This window comes from Coffea arabica, chromosome 10c (genome assembly GCF_036785885.1).
Source record: "Coffea arabica cultivar ET-39 chromosome 10c, Coffea Arabica ET-39 HiFi, whole genome shotgun sequence".
In the NCBI taxonomy this organism is placed as follows: Eukaryota; Viridiplantae; Streptophyta; class Magnoliopsida; order Gentianales; family Rubiaceae; genus Coffea; species Coffea arabica.
This window is the reverse complement of record NC_092329.1, coordinates 7,813,343-7,831,150: the sequence shown is the minus strand read 5'-3', so window position 1 is coordinate 7,831,150 and position 17,808 is coordinate 7,813,343. Positions and strand designations below refer to the sequence as shown.

At 34.1% G+C, this 17,808-nt stretch overlaps 1 protein-coding gene across 1 annotated transcript; it reads right to left on the bottom strand.

Moving 5' to 3' along the window:
- Positions 1 to 4,982: 4,982 nt before the first annotated feature.
- LOC113715065 (NDR1/HIN1-like protein 13) lies at positions 4,983 to 7,586 on the bottom strand. Its single transcript, XM_027239217.1, has 3 exons — positions 7,507 to 7,586; positions 6,719 to 6,757; positions 4,983 to 5,877 (listed from the first exon to the last, which is right to left on the bottom strand). Exons 1-3 carry the CDS (start codon positions 7,584 to 7,586, stop codon positions 4,983 to 4,985), a joined length of 1,014 nt encoding a protein of 337 aa, XP_027095018.1.
- Between the last annotated feature and the right edge of the window lie 10,222 nt (positions 7,587 to 17,808).

The window sequence follows — 17,808 nt, the reverse complement described above, 5'->3', positions numbered from 1 at the left end:
CTAATGACACTTGAACAGAAGGCTCAATTTAGACTATATAATTATACTTCTGAATCTCTAATATGGGCTTAGTGTATAAATTATAGTAACCTGCAGCCTTAATTGAATATTAAGAGTGCCAGGAACCACTAAAGTTCCTCTTCAAATCTAGCGTACACGAGTTCATGTTGCTTTTTCTAGCAGTATCATTATGAGTTGCACCCTTAATTTGTTTAACGATAAAGCTCAAAGTGCTATGATGCTTTTTTAATCAAATACATGTATTATTCTAATTCTGGGAAAAAAAGTGGTGCCGCTTTATATAAAGATTTTGTCTTCTGATTCCCTGTAATGCATCCCTCTGCATGTGTAGCCTCTTACCATTTGCAGTATTGTTATGAAAACAAGCTTCTCGAGCCACATGGTTGAGGATACTTCCTTAACTTACGAAACAACTAAATTCCAAATTAACCTTCCTTGGACATACAATTCCTCAGAGCTAGCTAATACCTATAATCAATTATTGATACAACATAAGCGTTTCTTACATCCTATCTATTTTGCATCCTAATGTGGCTAAGTTGCTCATTTAGGTATATACAAATGCTAGTAACCACTAGAAGAAGAAAATTTGGTCAAGTGATGCTATCTTAGACTTCACACATGCATAGTTAGCCCATAACGTGTAAGTGTCACATCCTAGCTAGTATTGGCATGGCACTCGTATATTAACACCAATAATTTGAAACTTGCTTGAAACGAAGAAGGAAACAAAGTCATGTAAGATGTGAAAATGGGAGAAAACAATAGGACAGCAGATAATGGAAACGAAACATTATTGGGCAAAAGGAACCGTTCAGACCTGACGTCTGTAAAAACAAAAGCTGATGGACCATTCAACTGATTAAACATTGAGGGCATTGATTTATAGAAAGTACAATTGGTTGGATGGGGCGATGATCCTAGGAAGCCTTAAAATAAGAGAAAGCAATCTCACAAGAGGGTTAAGATCTATTAAAGAGCCTTAATGGGTGGAACGAGGCCATTGCTCATAAACAGAAGAGAGCAGCTTAACACAATTGGGCACTTGGATTTGTGAGAGCCCACCTCAAAAGAAGAAAGGAATCTTAAAGTTTTTTCTTAATGGATTCGAAGCTTTTACTTTAATGGTTAATTTTCAGAGGGTTAGGTGGTGAAAGAGAAACGCACTTCTATGAAGAGGAAACCATTGTTGAGGAAGAGTTGGATTCCACTTAGAGTGCTTGATGTGAAGAAGACATGGATATGGAATGGGGACACCGATGCATACGCTTCTTCTAGGCCATATGGCAAAGGCAAAGAAGCAAAAAACTACTTGTCTTTTAGACGTGGAAAGAATGGCTTCCACTAGATTCAAGCCATCATTGGTGCTCTAAATCTAATTAAACTAAGTCATTTAAACACCAATTATTGGTGGAAAGGAGAGCACAACCCCAGAGAGACAACCACATTTGAGTAGCACAAACCAGCTTTCACTCAAAATCATTCATGACTTTCTGTCAGATTTTAATCCTATTTAGATCTCCTATAATGCAGGTTACCAATGCAACAATCAATATTTTATCTCTAAACCCTCCTGTTCCAACACAAGCAAATCAGTTGGAAAAAGATCTCATACTATCTCAAACAGTACTACTAGTAAGCTTTACTGTATTCTAATAGATTAAACCGTGACAATGATGTCAAACACTTGGGCAAATGTATGCCATTTTAACTAAAACTATACTACTTTTTAAGTTTCCATGTATTTAGACGCACTAAAGCATTAGGTTAACTGCGGACAGTGAACACCTGGCCTCTAGTTGACTGTTTTGGAACTTGGAAAGGGCACCTGATTCAGGGAGCATGACTCTAACTTCTTCTCACAGCATATGCTTTGTTGCGCTCAGGAGAGAGGGATGGTCCCCCCCTTCCCCCCGGCGCCCCCCTCAATGGATGGATGGTCAAGCTTTCATTGTTGCATTGGAGATACAGAAACATATTATTGTATATGGCAGATTTGTACTTAAAGTTGGAGAGTTGGATTCCCTTATGAGTCATCAGATGACTTTGTTAGAGGGAACAGACCAAGGAAATGCTGGAAATTTTAGAGTGTTCCTCAGAATTTGACACCGGGGCGCCTAAAGGTACAAAGTCAATTAAATTGAAGGGCATATACCATAGAGTAGCTTGCTGCATTATTGCAGCTAACTAGCCTCACCAGCAAGCAGGTGATCATGATAAAATAATTCAGGACAATAATGATACACAATGCTATACAGTTATCACAAGTAATAGTATACGTTAAAAAAAAAAAAACCTAGCTAGACAAGATGAGAAGTCTGTGCGGTCCTTTGGATGTTGGAGAATTAGATGAAATGAGCTGGTATTCAAACCTAGAAAGGTATCAACTATCAACTGATAACTGAGAATGCTCTAATCTTTGATAGTAATAAATGGTACCCAGAAACAATCATGAAGCACTGTTTTTCTACATGAATATATGCATATTAGTTGTGTTGTCGCACGTTTCATGAACATGAATCAAATAGCTGGCCTGCCACATATATATACACAGTTATCCTCACATTCTTGGATATGTTAAATAAAGAATCTCCTAAATCAGTTTAACAACTCCAGACTGAGGGCCTTAATTACATTTGTTGCTTGGCACTTGAAGCAATTTATGAAAATTTTCCATTTTCCAGTTGTTGGTGGCTTTGTTTGATTAATGGAAGTTTAAGTACAACCAGTTCCTAGTAGAACTAAACCAGGCAGAAACTTTAGCACATCTTTTGTTCAAGTTTATAATCTGTCCTTGCTGGTTTTGATCTGTCTGCGATAATATCAGAATATATAGACTTTAAGTGCAGTACTGAATCAGCTAGGGTGATTCAGACTTTCCATTAACATAGGCAAGAAATTTAACCGTGAAGATTGCCTGAGATATGCGTTTAGGGTTTGAGGCCTTCAAATGGCCTTGTTGATAATTCTACAAAAAAAAAAAAAAAAAATCGTTGGAAAAGATTTTTAGCCTACATTGTATACACCAAGAGCAACAGCCACATTTATACATTCACAATCCCACTCCAGCTGCCTTTTGCTTTTTGAAATTGTCTTTCTATTTATTTGATAGTGAAAGCTTAGCAGTTAGAACCTTAGCTTTTGCTTTATATTTTCCCAAAAGCAGTGATTTTTCAAAGGTAAATATTTAGGTAGGATTGATCTACATATTATATCATGTAGCCAAGTTTCAATCATTTCACGAAGCATACTGCTTTGTTGACAGTTTGGGAATTTATATTAGGTGATCTTCACTAATGCATCAACAACAGATAAACCAAGTCCATTTATGTATTTTCTTATTTGGAAATGTGTTTAGCAGAAAGTGAAAGTACTTTCATGGTATAAAAGTTTTGAAAAGCCGGAATAAGAACAAAAAAAAAATAAAAATGCAGCTGAGAGTCCTCGGTTGCATCTCAGAGTTAATCTTTGTCGTAATTGAAATATGATGAAAGGTGAATTACCAAAAAATGAAAATCTATAAACCACAAATTCCGTTTCAGTCAAATTTTTTGCCTTAAAAAGTTATATCTGATTGGTTTGCATCAACTAAATAAAAGCCAAAAAAAAATTCTTTGTTACAATGGAGATTTGCCGTCCATCATGAAAATAATTAAGATTTGAGACTCAAGTGTAAGATGCTAATAATAACGAAGTGCAATTTAGTCAGTAGAATGTTCCACACATAACTGAATTCATTCAAGTTGTCAAAGATTAAATGAAGAATCACTATCGATTCTTGCCCCAAGAAAGTTCAATTACTTAGGGGGCTAGGGCAAGTCCAAGCTTACAGGACGGCGGGGATGGTCAAAGGGTTGATTCTTATGCAGCTAGTATTACTTAAGGGCTAGGGCTAATAAGCCCAGCTATAGATTTGGGTAGTATATGCCTATGCTATAAAAGATGCAGAGGTCTAGATCAGACATTTGACCATGAGCAACCCAATCCAGTACTGGTCCCTGCCTAAAACTGCAAAACTAGGTTTCGGCCTTAAACCATTTTTTGGCCTTCTAGCCATTGTGTTAGAAGTGCATTGTTATATCAAAACATTACCAAAATGAGCAATAAGATTTTGGGAAATCTTGCATGGAGAGGGTAAAAATTTCTACGTTTCCGTAAAAACATTTTTAAATAACTTTTTATCTTACATATATTAAATCGCTACGGTGCATTTTATACAAAAACTCTGAAAAATTGTAATCCAAACACAAACTTTTGAAGTTATAGATACTAAGATGAGGATTTGAACAAAATTAAAGGCAACGTACAAATCATGGCCCAAAGCCAAAAACGTCGCATAACACAAGTTTCCTTTCTTGTAATTGTTGATCGGTCTAGAATCAGTTGTTTGTTGTAGTATAAGGACTTAAAGATGGTATGGATAGTGAGACTATAAGCAATTCGTCAATGGCTCAAAATAATGGATCTCCTGGGTCCTGACAATTCTAGAATCCTGGTATAAAATGGAGAAGCTTCAAACAATTGCCTGGGGGAAGAGAAAGAAAGCAGAGGTTTTTAGTGTACATTTACGTGGAAGAAATCTGCACAGGAAAAATGGCCATATCAGTTTACAAGCCAATAAAAAAAAAAGGGGTGGTCTTACTAAGCAATTAAAGAAGTTCCATTTTCAGTTCGCATCAGAAGCCACATCAGTTCTCTGTGAGACTCGAGAATTTAGAACAAGTACCACATTTTTTTTTATGCATATATATTTCCAGTTTTGTTTTCTTTTAACTAGGCTATCAAACTAAAAGAAACATCAACGTGTCGGGGGGGAAAAAAGAAGTAGATAAAGGCTAAGTACGTACAAGAGACTTTTCTTAATGAAAGAAAATGTTTACTCTGAAAAAACCACCAACTTGACAAACTTTGCCCTCACCACATTGCAGCATTTATTTGCCACTGTTCTGCTTTTGGATTTATCAGCTTTTGGTACCACAATCCTGAGCCCAAATGTGTGTATTTTTCTCCAATTTGTCTACAGTCAAACTGCATGAAACTTGAATTCTTTTGCTCTGAACATGAAATGCCCCAACTTTTAGTTCCAATCCAAGATCAATTGAGAGGAATAAAGGGATGCGAATTTTTGATTTCTTGCTATTCATGCTTGTCTCAATTTCTGCAGGCAACTTGGATCCATGCAGCACAATTGGTATAGCTGTTGAATTCCCCGGATCTTGATCAAAATTTTGGAATTTTCCATGCGCGATTTTCTTTTGCTTGAAGGACAGCGAAACATTAGAGTCTTGATCATAGGAAATGCTCTTATGCTTATTTGGATTACCAACTTTCAGCCGAATATCGAACTCTGAATGTGGCTTGTTGTACATAAGACGCTCAATTTGGAAACTGGGATCATCGAAGCCCACAAAAATATTAATGATGACACCAATGATAGCAATAATTAGGACAATTACAGCAACCAAACTGCATAAGCACATGCAGCGAGAGCAACAACAAGAACCGCGGCCTTTTTGGGGTCGACGAGAATCATCCTGACGCCCTAGATGAGCTGCATTTTGAGGCGATGGAACGCGAAAAACTTGATCTTTGGGGACTTGCACGATATATGTCCCGGCACCAGAGATAGGTCCAAAATCGTGAGGTTGATCAGGCAAGGGTTGATGACGGTGGATTGCAAGATTGTCTGCAAATGAGAGAGTTCGAGTCTCCGGGATCGATGAGTTGTGATAATTTCCATGCCGACCACGATTTTTGGAAGGTTGCTCCCTCTCCTCCTCCATAGAGAATACAGGGAGCAACGTGAAGGAGAGAGAGAGAGGGTGGTAAGGGGGAATTGTGGACAGGGATGGTAGCCTGCATGAGAAGAGGTCGTAGCATGAACAAATGTAAGGCTGAGCAAAGAGACAGGGTGGTTGAAGAGGATTAAAAGTTCGGACAAATCTTTTAATGCTACATGAGTATCATAACTAATGCTACCTTTCTTATAATAAATGTTTTTATTAGGAATTAATTAGTTTTGTTTAAGATTAGAAATAGTAATTATTTTTATTGGAAAAATCTATTAGGAAGTACTCAGCATATATATGGTGCTCTTTCATAAATCCCAAGTACTAATTAATTAGGGTACCATTCCTCCTAAAACCCAATTTTGTATGGTTAATTTAAGCAGCCTTGATTTTCAGAATGTTCTTCATTTTTTTGAGAAAAGGTCCCCTAGATTGTGAGATTGCATGTAAGAAAAACCCCTTAATTCTGTACCGTGCTTCAAAAATCTCTTCTCAATTCTGATGTCCAAAGCATTATGGCTTGTAGAACCGAAATTATCCCTACGAATACTTAGGATAAAAGCTAATAATGGAAGAAAAAAGAACATATAAAATATATATATATATGTAACAAGAGTATGTAGGGAATCACAAACGAAATTACACATAAGGGGTCATTTGGTAACGTTCATATTTTTTTTGTTTGTGTTCTTTTGAATAAATAGAACAAAACACTTATTCTGTTCTTTAAAAAGAACAATACATAAGTATGTTTGGTTCACAATACCGTATCCAAAACACAAGAGGTAAACACGTTTGGAAGTTTTCTATTTGTTGTAATTTTTCTAAATTTATGAAATTTTTTGATGAATCTCTATATTGCAAATGTATTAACAGCACAAAGTCATGTTTGAATTTATTATCTGTACCATTCATCCCATATTTTCTTATAAGAAGTACCACTATACCTATTGAAAAAAATAACAACAACGAAAAAAAAGTACAAATATTCTTTCTCTAGGCTTTTCCCAAAAAAAAAAAAAAGACCACAAATAAAAGAAAGCAAAAAAAAGGCTAGAAAGCGGAAAGTGCTCGTTTAGTACATTTGGAAACTGTTTCGCTTTTCCGGAACTCATTTAGATCGCTATTTTTTGAAATTTTTGTACAAAAATATACTATACTATTTGATGTATGTAAAATAAGTAGATAATTAGAAAAATATGTTCACAAAAAAATGTAAAAATTTTTGTGCAAAATTGTAATCCAAACAATTACTTTATTTCGTGGATCAAGTGTTTAGATAGACACCAAATAAAGCAAGAAAAACCAATTTGCTACCATTTTATCCCCATGCTTTAGTGAAATGGAAACTTACAGTCGAGAATTGTTAAGTCGAAACAATATTATTGTATTGAGAGTGTAGTTGTTAGAGGTGGTAATTTCTAGTACAACCTGATACGACATGTATCTAATACGAAATTAATGAATTTGAATTAAATTTTCACAAGTTTGAGTTAGAATCGAGTCAAACTCGATGAACTCGGAAAAAAAAAGGTTGAATTCAGGTCACCCGAGGATTGACCCGATAACCCGTATATAAATTAAAAATAATTTATCTAACTAGACTAACTTACTCTTTTCTTCCCAAAGGCATTAAGTCATTAACCACTCAACCCTAAATCCTTATCCGATTATTTTTTCACCTTTTTCCTCTAACCTCAGTACGTCATGCCATCGCCCTTTACCTGTCACTAGCAAACGTTGACCAACAGCAAGGTGGAACACCGGAACTGCCATTCTTCTCCAAGCTTAAGCATAGCTTCTCTACCGTCTAATTTCCGAACTTATGTGCCTCCTCTAAAGAAATCAGATTTCAAATCGATTACTGAATTTGTTTGGCTTGTGTGAAGCTGGAGTTGTTGTGTTTGGCAGATGATATATAACATTATTTTCTACTTTTATGGCGTCTTAATTTACTTTAGATTTGACCTAGAATGATTTTATCAGGGTCTTTATTACTTGATTATGTAATTGGTCTTATGCGGAATTGGGAACTACAACGGTAGATTAATAAATCGAAGTTATGTTTGAGATCATATCAGGTAATTCGGATGACCTGTTATCCTGAAAATTTCGTGTTCGGATCGAGCATCTTACCCATTGCAAGTTCGTGGGTTGTGTTCGGATCAGCAACAGGCTTCCTGTTATATCTGAATGTCAATCCGATCCGTCAATTCATTACTGACCTGATTGCCACCCCTAAATTTGCTGTTAAACCGAAATTGATCGAACAAGAGTCAAGGATTGGTTCTTACGTAACGGGCCTATCTCAGTCGTCCCCTTGTTGGGATTAAACCATTTTATATTTATTGGATCCGTCGAAGATTCGGAGGCCAGCCTATTGTTTTTGTTGGTCTCTTAGCCCAGTATCTCTTCCTTCCAGAGCGTGGATTCCTATCATCCTCCGCTGCGCCATACATTTTATCAAACTTAGTTTTTTTAATTGCTAAGTAATTGAACAGTAGCCGAAGAGGCTTAATCTAGAAGTTAAAATTGAAATTCCAAAATTAAAGGGTTCTTAAGTTCCAACCCCTCCTCTCCTACTGTTAAAAAAAAAAAAAAAAATTTTTTAAATTCCGACCCTCTCCAACTGAAAAATAAATAAATTGAAAAGCAGCATTTCTTTGAATAAATATTGAGAACGCTAGTCTTTCCAATATCATTTTTCTTATGAAATCTAGAATCCAGTCCAATCTTTGAACTTAACATTAAGAGGAGCTGCCCCTTAATCTAATGAAAATGGTGGCTTGCCCATCATTAATGTGTCTGACTCCTTTGCACTCTAGCTGCGACTGTTTGTTGTGCTTGCTAATAATGACCAATTATCACTTTTTTTTTTACCCCAAAGAAGACAAGTTTAGTGAAACTAATTGTCCTAAAACCTTTATGTAGGTGACTTGACCTAATTCCTGATTGCTTAATTCAGTGGACTTCTTCTAGTGGCTTTTGCGTTCCTACCCGTGAATGCAACCAAAAGAAGATGACGTTTTCTCTCTAGGATCTATTTTATACAGTAGTAGAATACAAGCTTGTCTGTGCTTTTTCAGAAAACACGACTTCATACGGCATTATGAGATTTAAATTCAACGTAAAGTAAGTTTCAAATCTAAATCATGTTGACAAGTGTACACAATACGAGCCATATTTTCTATTCTAAGAAAAGGATCATCATAAAGCTACAATTCTGACTCATTGAATCGAAATCTATTTTATGTGATAATGGAATCACATGCCACTTATACCATCCATCGTGGTACTTTTAAAAGAAATTGACGAAGACAAAAAGTCTTTCCTTTTTCTTTTTTTTTTTTCAAATGCGGGTGACTGTCAAGTTTTCTCTTTCTCTCTTCTCCTTTTTATGCCACTTGATATTGTAAGTAAATGGAAAAAATTAGGGCGATGCCCAACTGCCAATAGAATTCATATATTCTACTGAGTTTGCTTGATTTGGAAAAGCCTGGATGTGGCTCGACTTCTGTAATTCTGGAGTATTGAGGCTAAAATCGCTTTTTTTTTTTTGGTTGGCTCCAATTTCTACATATACTAACATTTGCAGGATGAAAAGAAAAGGAAGGAGCATAGCTAATTACTCACTCAATTATTTCTTGCTAGAAAACATGATGTGCCATACAGGGAACAATAAATTGCACCATGAACGCCCAGAGAATATATATATATATATATATATATATATATGAATTAATCTTTCCTATACTGACAATATATATACTGTCAGTTTGGATGACTAACTATTATGTAAAATTTAAATTTTAATAATTAACTTTTGCACATATGTCATGAATCCAACGGTGATAGTGTATATATTGTCAGTGTATATAAGATTTACTATATATATATATTTATTTATTTTCTCAGTTGATAAAGACAAACTCATCAAGTAGATGTGGAAAGCTTGTTTAATTAAAATCATGAGATCAACAGGCTGGTTAGTGTTGTAATTGTGATCCACGTCACTTTGATTCACAAATCTATTTGATTATCATAACATATTATTGAGCATTTTCATGTGGTTGCAATTTAATCTCTTGATCATTGAGTTCAAACTGATTTTTATAATGCATCACAACAGATGGTCATGCCCAAATTTGCTAGAAATCAGGTCGTGATTAATTTACTAATGGTCAGTGGAAGTATGAATTAGTCCTTTAGCAGACTTCCGCTGAAACTTGTTGGTTGGCTTTTCCAATGACAACAGCAAACCCTGTTGAGTGAGTCAAGGGTTCGTGAGACGACCTATCCAAATCCAAATTATGTGGCCAAAATAAATAACAAAGTACTTTTCATCTAGAATTTAGATAATTCAAACCATTAATACCGGAGAGAGACTGAACAGACAAGTTAACAAGAGTTCTCTCTTGTGCCTTGAATTAACTTAATAGCCAAGTAACTGTCGTGCTTTTTTTCAGTATAAATTTCGTCCACCATGTAGTCAAGGATCGTTTTGACAAAAAAAAAAAAAAAAAAGTAGTCAAGGATCGTAGTTTTCCAAATCTAAAAAGTTTAGGGACGAAATAAAAATTTCGAATATGCTTCGGATAACTATTTTATAAAAACTCCCCGAGTAATTGGCATGCTTTTTTCATATAAGTTTCGTCGAAAACACGTAGTCAAGGATCGCAATTTTTTTCCGAATCTAAAACTTTAGGGACAAAATTAAAACTTTGAAAGTGTTTTACGAACTATTTTATAAATTTTCCTATCTTATATTTGGATTGGTTCAGAGGCAAAAATATATATTGCCGACAAGTGTACACAAAACGAAATCCCTTTCTTCCGAAAACTCCATTACATGTACGAGTTGTTGTCATTTTGTCATGCCTAAAAGGCAAAAAGCTCACAAAGCCTCATTCTGACCCTTTAAAGGAATTTCTTTTTTCTCTACGTTTAGCAATTGATGATACATGGTAGTGGTCCTTTAAAAAAAGAAAAAGGTCCAAAGATCAAAATCTGAGTTATTCCTTTTTATTTCTTTTTTGGGGCTACTTAACTGTCATTTTCATAGTATTTGTTATCAGCTTAACAGCTGGGGAAACCTTTTCGTTAATGTTCATTAATGCGGTGGCAAGCCGCCCATAGAATTAATTGAGCTGAGTCGGATAAACACTTTCGTTTACTTGACTTGGAACTTGCAAAAGCCTGGGGTTTTAGAGTGATTGTGGTTGGCCAGGGCCTGGGGTCGACTTCATTATCCACCATAACTTACTTCAGGACTCATCATATTTCTGGATTTCTCCTCCACGTCTTTACAGAGGCAATCTTCTGTAGTATGCGCCAACGGGGGATTACGTAAAAAATTTGCATAGACACGGGAAATATATATATATATATATATATATATATAATGCTCCATTTCAACGGGAGCCCTCTCTCTGATTTCTTTCATTTATGTGAATAAAGTCATTCTTAGAGTTTGCTAACGAGAGTTTCTTCTCTCCTAGAGTTACCTAGTAAGAGTTTTTTTTTTTTTTTTTTTTTAAAAAAACTTTTTTAGCGGGAGTTTTCTTCTTTTTTAGAGATTTAGTAAGAGTTTTAGATAGTTGTTTTTTTCATTTTTCTTTTATTAGATTTGAGTTTTTTTTTTAAGTTTTGATTATCATATTTGGATTTCTCACAATAATAGTTGAAATTGAAACAATTAATTAGCAAGTTTTGCGATTAACTGCTTCGAATATATTTTTCAGATCTGTAGTACCCATTTTTCAGATTTGTTCTTTTATATTTGTATGTATGTTTGATGATCTAACTTCCGCTATGAATACAGATTTTAATGAAATTATGATGTTATATCCGAAAAAAAAAACAACATATTTTTAAAAACTCCAACACATCTCCGATATCCGACTTTTCTTGTCGCATATACATGAACCTAAAAATTTTCGATAACATATTTTTCGAAAGAAATAACACCTCAAAAAATGAAGCTAAATCCCACTACCAATAATTTGCTTATGCAGTTTGTCTCGCAAGTCACAATCATCATCCCAGCCTCAACTTGAGCTTAAAGTCGAAGTCATTGTATAGATTGGACGACCTTCTAAATGATTATTCTTTTTTGTTTTTTAGTTTATAGAAATATTAGCATTTTATTTTATCAGAAATTACAGTTGTCCCTAGGAGCTGGTTTCCATTATTGTCTTGCTCATCGACATCAAGATCTGAGTTTGATTCACAAATATATATATATATATATATATTTTCTCTGGGGCCAATCATAACCCACTGTTGCGGGCTCCTTATCGCTAAGTACTCAGCCAAGCAAATAAATTAAAGCATCAAACTGAACTGTCACTTGTAGTAATATCCTAATACTTATCAATTCATGGCTAAATTAATGAATTTGATTAATGCAAGTGGAACTGTTATTGCTGGAAATCCGTCTAAACTTGGTTGGCTTAATACGGTACAACTGCGGATTCTTGTGAAGTCAAGGAATCAGAAGAGAAGCACCTTATCCAATTGGTGTGGATCATATAATAATAAAATGTGTTCATTAACAAAGCTCCAAGTGTGAGGAATTGCATCATCAGTTTGACATTTTCAAGAAGAGCAGTGTATTATATATATATATTTTTTTCCAAATTGTCGATCAAATGACTTTGGGCATAAATACAAGGATATTGCTGTTAACTAGCTAGTTGTCATGCGACCAGACAGACGGCTGGTTTTGGTAGCCAATCAGTTAGTAAGGATTTTTTATGCTTGTTTCTTCGAAGATGAAATAAAAAGATTCTTGATGCTAATTTTTTTTTTATATTTTTGCATCCAAATAATTTATATAACGATTTTCCCTATTCAAATAGAAGATTTGAGCTACAGAAAGTTAAGAAGTGATTTTTTTTGAAGTAGGAGTATAATTTGATTCACCGATCACAAGGTAAATGCTACTAATTCATGTAATTTTGCTATTTTCTTGCTTCCAGCTTGTGCAAATGATTTATATGGCCTTTTCTTCTAATATAAGTTACTTCTCAAAAACAAAAAAGAAAGATTCCAATATCTGGTTGGTATATACATATGAAGACCCTTGGCTTACATGATGGCTTTAGTTGACATATATAACCGGATGATAATCTATATGTTAGCCACATGATGATTTTACAAAGTCATGGCAAGTTTGTAACGAGTCGAGTGATAGTTTGAGTTGCAATTGGTCCATTGTCCTGCCCAAAAAAAAAAATAAAAATTGGTCCATTGTAATTTGAGTTGTAATCTATTAATAGTAAAAATAACTGAATCGTTATATTTAGAATTTTATAGAGAAATTTAATGGAAGATAAATTACAATAATTCAAATATTTATTTTAAATATGCGTTTGATAAAAATAAAGTATGAAAACTGAAATCTGAATCCATTAAATTATTGAATTATTAAGTACTAAATCTGGCACATTTGAGTGTATATTACATTAAGTGATAAGTGAATAGTTTATTACTTATTTTTGAGAATAAGTTTTACCTAGAAAAATCAGTTTATTACTTATTTTTAAGATTGAACTGGGTCATGTTCGCGAACAGTTTAGGCCTATTGCAAATCCTTCATTTTCAAAATACTAAACCTATATCTAGCCAGGTTTTTCTACTCTATGTCTAACCTAAATTGAGACCTGAAATAGAGTTTTCTTATTAGCAAAGCCGAAGGAATATTCAATTGTCGCTATCATCTAAGAAAGCCGTAAGAGTTCAGTTTTCCATTCTTCTTAAGAAACAAAAGCCAAATGACACAGTAGAAAATCAATAATGTGTCCCTCCTTAAACTTTGAAGCCTGTTTCTTTGTTATATATAGCATATGAATGCTAGGACACATTTCTTTTTCGTCCAAAATTGCCTATTTATAAATTTAGCTCGTGGAACAAAACATTATTTGCCTGGTCCAATCATGACCCACAAAAAAGCAGCACAATTAGACTAGCATTGGACTTTATTTTCAATGGAAAATCCCAGTAAATATTGACTAACTTTTTTGCCTTTATCCATCATTGTCCACTTTGTCTATGGGATATCACGTGATGCTTCTAACTTCTACATCCAAAAACAAAAAGAGAGAACTCCTGATCCGAATCGATCATCAATTTTTACACTTCACTTCAACGGTAGGATTTACAGTTTACAGGAGAAAGTGTCAGACTTCACCTTGGTAGGTTCAACAACTCTTTTCGGCAACACAAGCTCCCCAACAAGAAGAAGTATTTTTGCAAAGAAGCCCAGTGCTGGGAATGGGAGCTGCCTCGTGTTCGTGTATGGCTCTTCTTCAACCTTTGAAATATCTTCACGTGGATGCATAGTAATATAGGTGGTGGCTTCTTGGTGCCAAAAGCAAAAAAGAACAAAACATAGGTGCCTTAATATTCAAGATCTCATTTAGAATCAGATTCAACTTTTTTGCATAAAGGTAGTTCATCCATTTTCCTTTGAAATCTCTGGGCTTAGTTGTATTTTTTATTTCTATCCAAATTTTTTACATGTGAAAAATGCCCTTTTAAAAATCAATACCCGAATATTTTTTTTTCTCCATCCACGTTTGAAATGCCATTTTTTCTTAGAAAAAATTTTACGTTTTTCGTGAATAAATTTTTTAATTACCTTTTTATCTTGCATGTATCAAATCGCTACGCTACATTTCTACAAAAATTTCAGAAAGTAGCAATCCAAACGGATAAGGATCCAAACTGATCAGGTAAAGTAACAACAGTGGTCTCATGTAACACATCGAACAACTTTCTTACTTACTCCTAGAAGAATTAAAAAGGAAGAGAAGAAAACATTATGGTTTATACCTTTACGGTAACTCTCTAGTTGAGCAAAACATGATTAAGTGGATTTAAACTCAACTGATTTAGAGCATTATCCTAACTAAGCCCAACTAGGATGAGCTTTCAAAATCTATTCTACCTAAAGCTCAAAAGTCTCGAACTAATAAAACTATCAAACTTAAGTTTGTTCCTTGAGTAAAAGGTAAGTAACTACTGATGCGTACTAACTTCTAGGTACTCAAGTTTTTAGTTAGCTCCAATAAGTGCTTCCAAAAAAAAATGCTCCAATGAGAGAAGAATACAATAAAGAACATGGATCAAGCTATAGCGTTAAATTTTTAGCAAAAGTAAAATTATTTTTTAAACAAAAGTGTGTAAATACAGGAAGTGCATTAATATAAGTGTATTAATGAGCGTTCTAAAGATATCCGATAAAAAAAACTCAAAATAAATATATGATACAAGTAACCAACCAATGCCAAGAGAAATTAAAAAAAAAAAACTAACCCAAGCGAATTTCTCTTTTTCTCATAGATTGCCTCGATTCTTTAAGAATATACAGGAAAAAAAGTAAGTGGCAATCAAACGTGGATATTCTATCAAAAGAAGTACTGTATTATTGTTACAAGGGTTAATTCCACTTTGTCCCCCCAAACTTTGGACGATTACCCACTTAAGTCCCTAAACTTCAAAATGGGACACTTAAGTCCTTAAACTTATAAATACCTCCCACTTAAGGAAAATTATTAACAAATCCTGAATGCCGTTGGTGGTCGAAGTGTCCAATTTTATAAGGGTTTAGGGATTTAAGTGTCCTATTTTATAAGTTCAGGGACTTAAGTGGGAGGTATTTATAAGTTTAGGGACTTAAGTGTTTCATTTTGAAGTTTAGGGACTTAAGTGGATAATCGTCCAAAGTTTGGGGAACAAAGTGGAATTAACCCTTGTTACAACCAGACTAACCCTCAATATATTCTTTTTCACTTTTTGATTGATTCTCTGATAATGTACAGTCGATTGGATCAGTTCATTTTCTGACCTTGAAAGCTATAGCCTGCAACCCCACTAAGAAAATCTTGCACAGCCCTCATTTTCCTTAATAATCCTATGACTGTTGAGTCCCCAAGTCAAATTGAACCAGGTGTAATCCAATTATAAAATGGTCCCTCTGCGAAAAATATGCCCAAGCTAGTGTCCCACTAGCCACTCAGAGCAGTGGCGTGACCCATGAAAACAATACCAGAAGCCGCAGCCCACAGCCCGCATTTTACCCAAAAGGAGGCATAGGACAAAATTATGACCACTAACATCACCGCCCTTCATAAATTTTCTCTTCTCAAGACAAAGACCGGCAATTATGAATTATCCCCTTTCAACTTTTACTCAATTGTGAACTTGTGGCCAACGTAGCAGTTGGCAAACGTTTAATTGCAATTTTACCCAAATAAAGAAAAAAAATCCTACGTTTATTGCAATCGAGCAACAATTTAAGTTTAAAAAAAAAGATATAACTTTGTAATATCGCAAACTAACTCATAATTAGCTAATAAAAATATTATTACGAACCTACCTAAAATGGTGAAATAAACACTAATACATACTCAGATGAACACTAACACAAAGTCAGACTAAAATCAACATCAGATATAACGTGAATTTTAAACTAAGAACCTTCAATTTTTAGCATTAATTTTTTTTATTAATTAGGGCCTTGTTTGGATTGTCATTTTTTTTGTTTGCAAAAAAAAAATTTACATTTTTTGTGAACGCTTTTTTCAATCATCATTTTATTTCATATGCATTAAATTGGTATAATACATTTTGCTACAAATTTTTCAGAAAATAGCAATCCAAACGGGGTCGAAGATTTTTACTGATTTCACCTTTTTTATATTATATTCGATTTTTTTTTTTGTGACAAAGGAAGGTTGATATAAGAAGCAAGGAGGTGGATGGGCGTTTAAATATAGAATTTATAATTCTTGAGTTCAAATAGATGAAATACTATATCATAAAAGAATTTCCTTTTTAAAAATTGTCACGTATAGAATTTTTTATATCCCTCACTTTTTCATAAGACGCACAAGTTTTTGTGACTATTTGGATATACACAATTTTTTCACCGTTAAATTATTTCATATTTGAGTATACACAGTTTTTCACAGTTAAAAAATTATTACATAACCAATAAAAAAATTATTACATAACCAATACTTCTTAGGTACATATTAAGAAGAGTTATTTACAATTAGTCCCCTTAAGGTGTATCCCATCTCTCACTTTATTCCCAACCTTTAATTTTTGTCACTTGATCCCCTATTGAACAAAATTACCCTTTTATTATTTGACTTTTTTCCTTTCCCTCCACCCCTACTCTTATATTTCTTTTTCTCTTTCTTACTTCTTCCCTCTTCCCATTCTTTCCAATAGAAAAACTCCATCTCAACGAAAAACATTATCTTGAGTTTGCAATTGCATTTTTGGGTGAAAAGTTTTAAAAGACATCAAAAGCTAATTTCGATCTTTTGTATGATGCCATGTGTCATAAATTGCAATTAATGATTATTAATTAGGTCACAAATTCGTCTTGTTATATTTTCTTGAGAATAAAATAAGAAACTAAAAGCGCTTCTCAGTCAGGATGTTTGCGGAATGGCAATACCTCGTCTAATTAATATGTAACGGCCCCTCTATTGTACCCAAAAAAAAAAAACTGGAATGGAAAAAGAAAAATTCAAAAGAATTGAAAGGTTTAAAAAAATGGTATTTTAGGGAAGTGGTTTGAATGTTTTGTGATTATTTGAGGAGAACATAGATCTCTCCAATTTCTCTTTTTCACTTTCAATCACTAAGATGAAATTTCTGAGAAAGAGGAAAAATCAAAGAAAGAAGAAAGAAACAAAGAAAATAAAGGAGGGAAAATGGGGAAAGGAAAAGAGAGAGAGAAAAAAAAAAGAGTTTAGAATAATAGAGAAATAATTATGTACCATAGAGGATACAATGAGACAAAAAAATGGATTATTGGATAATTGAGAAATGGGGTGGGATTAATTGTGATTAACCCTATTAAGAAATTACCTTTTTTTTTTTTGGGATGAAAAAATCACTCTAGTTAACGGGTCAACGGTCAAATCCGCAACCCCCTAGGACCACCCCCCAAGCAAAATCCGCACTCTGCCATATTTGG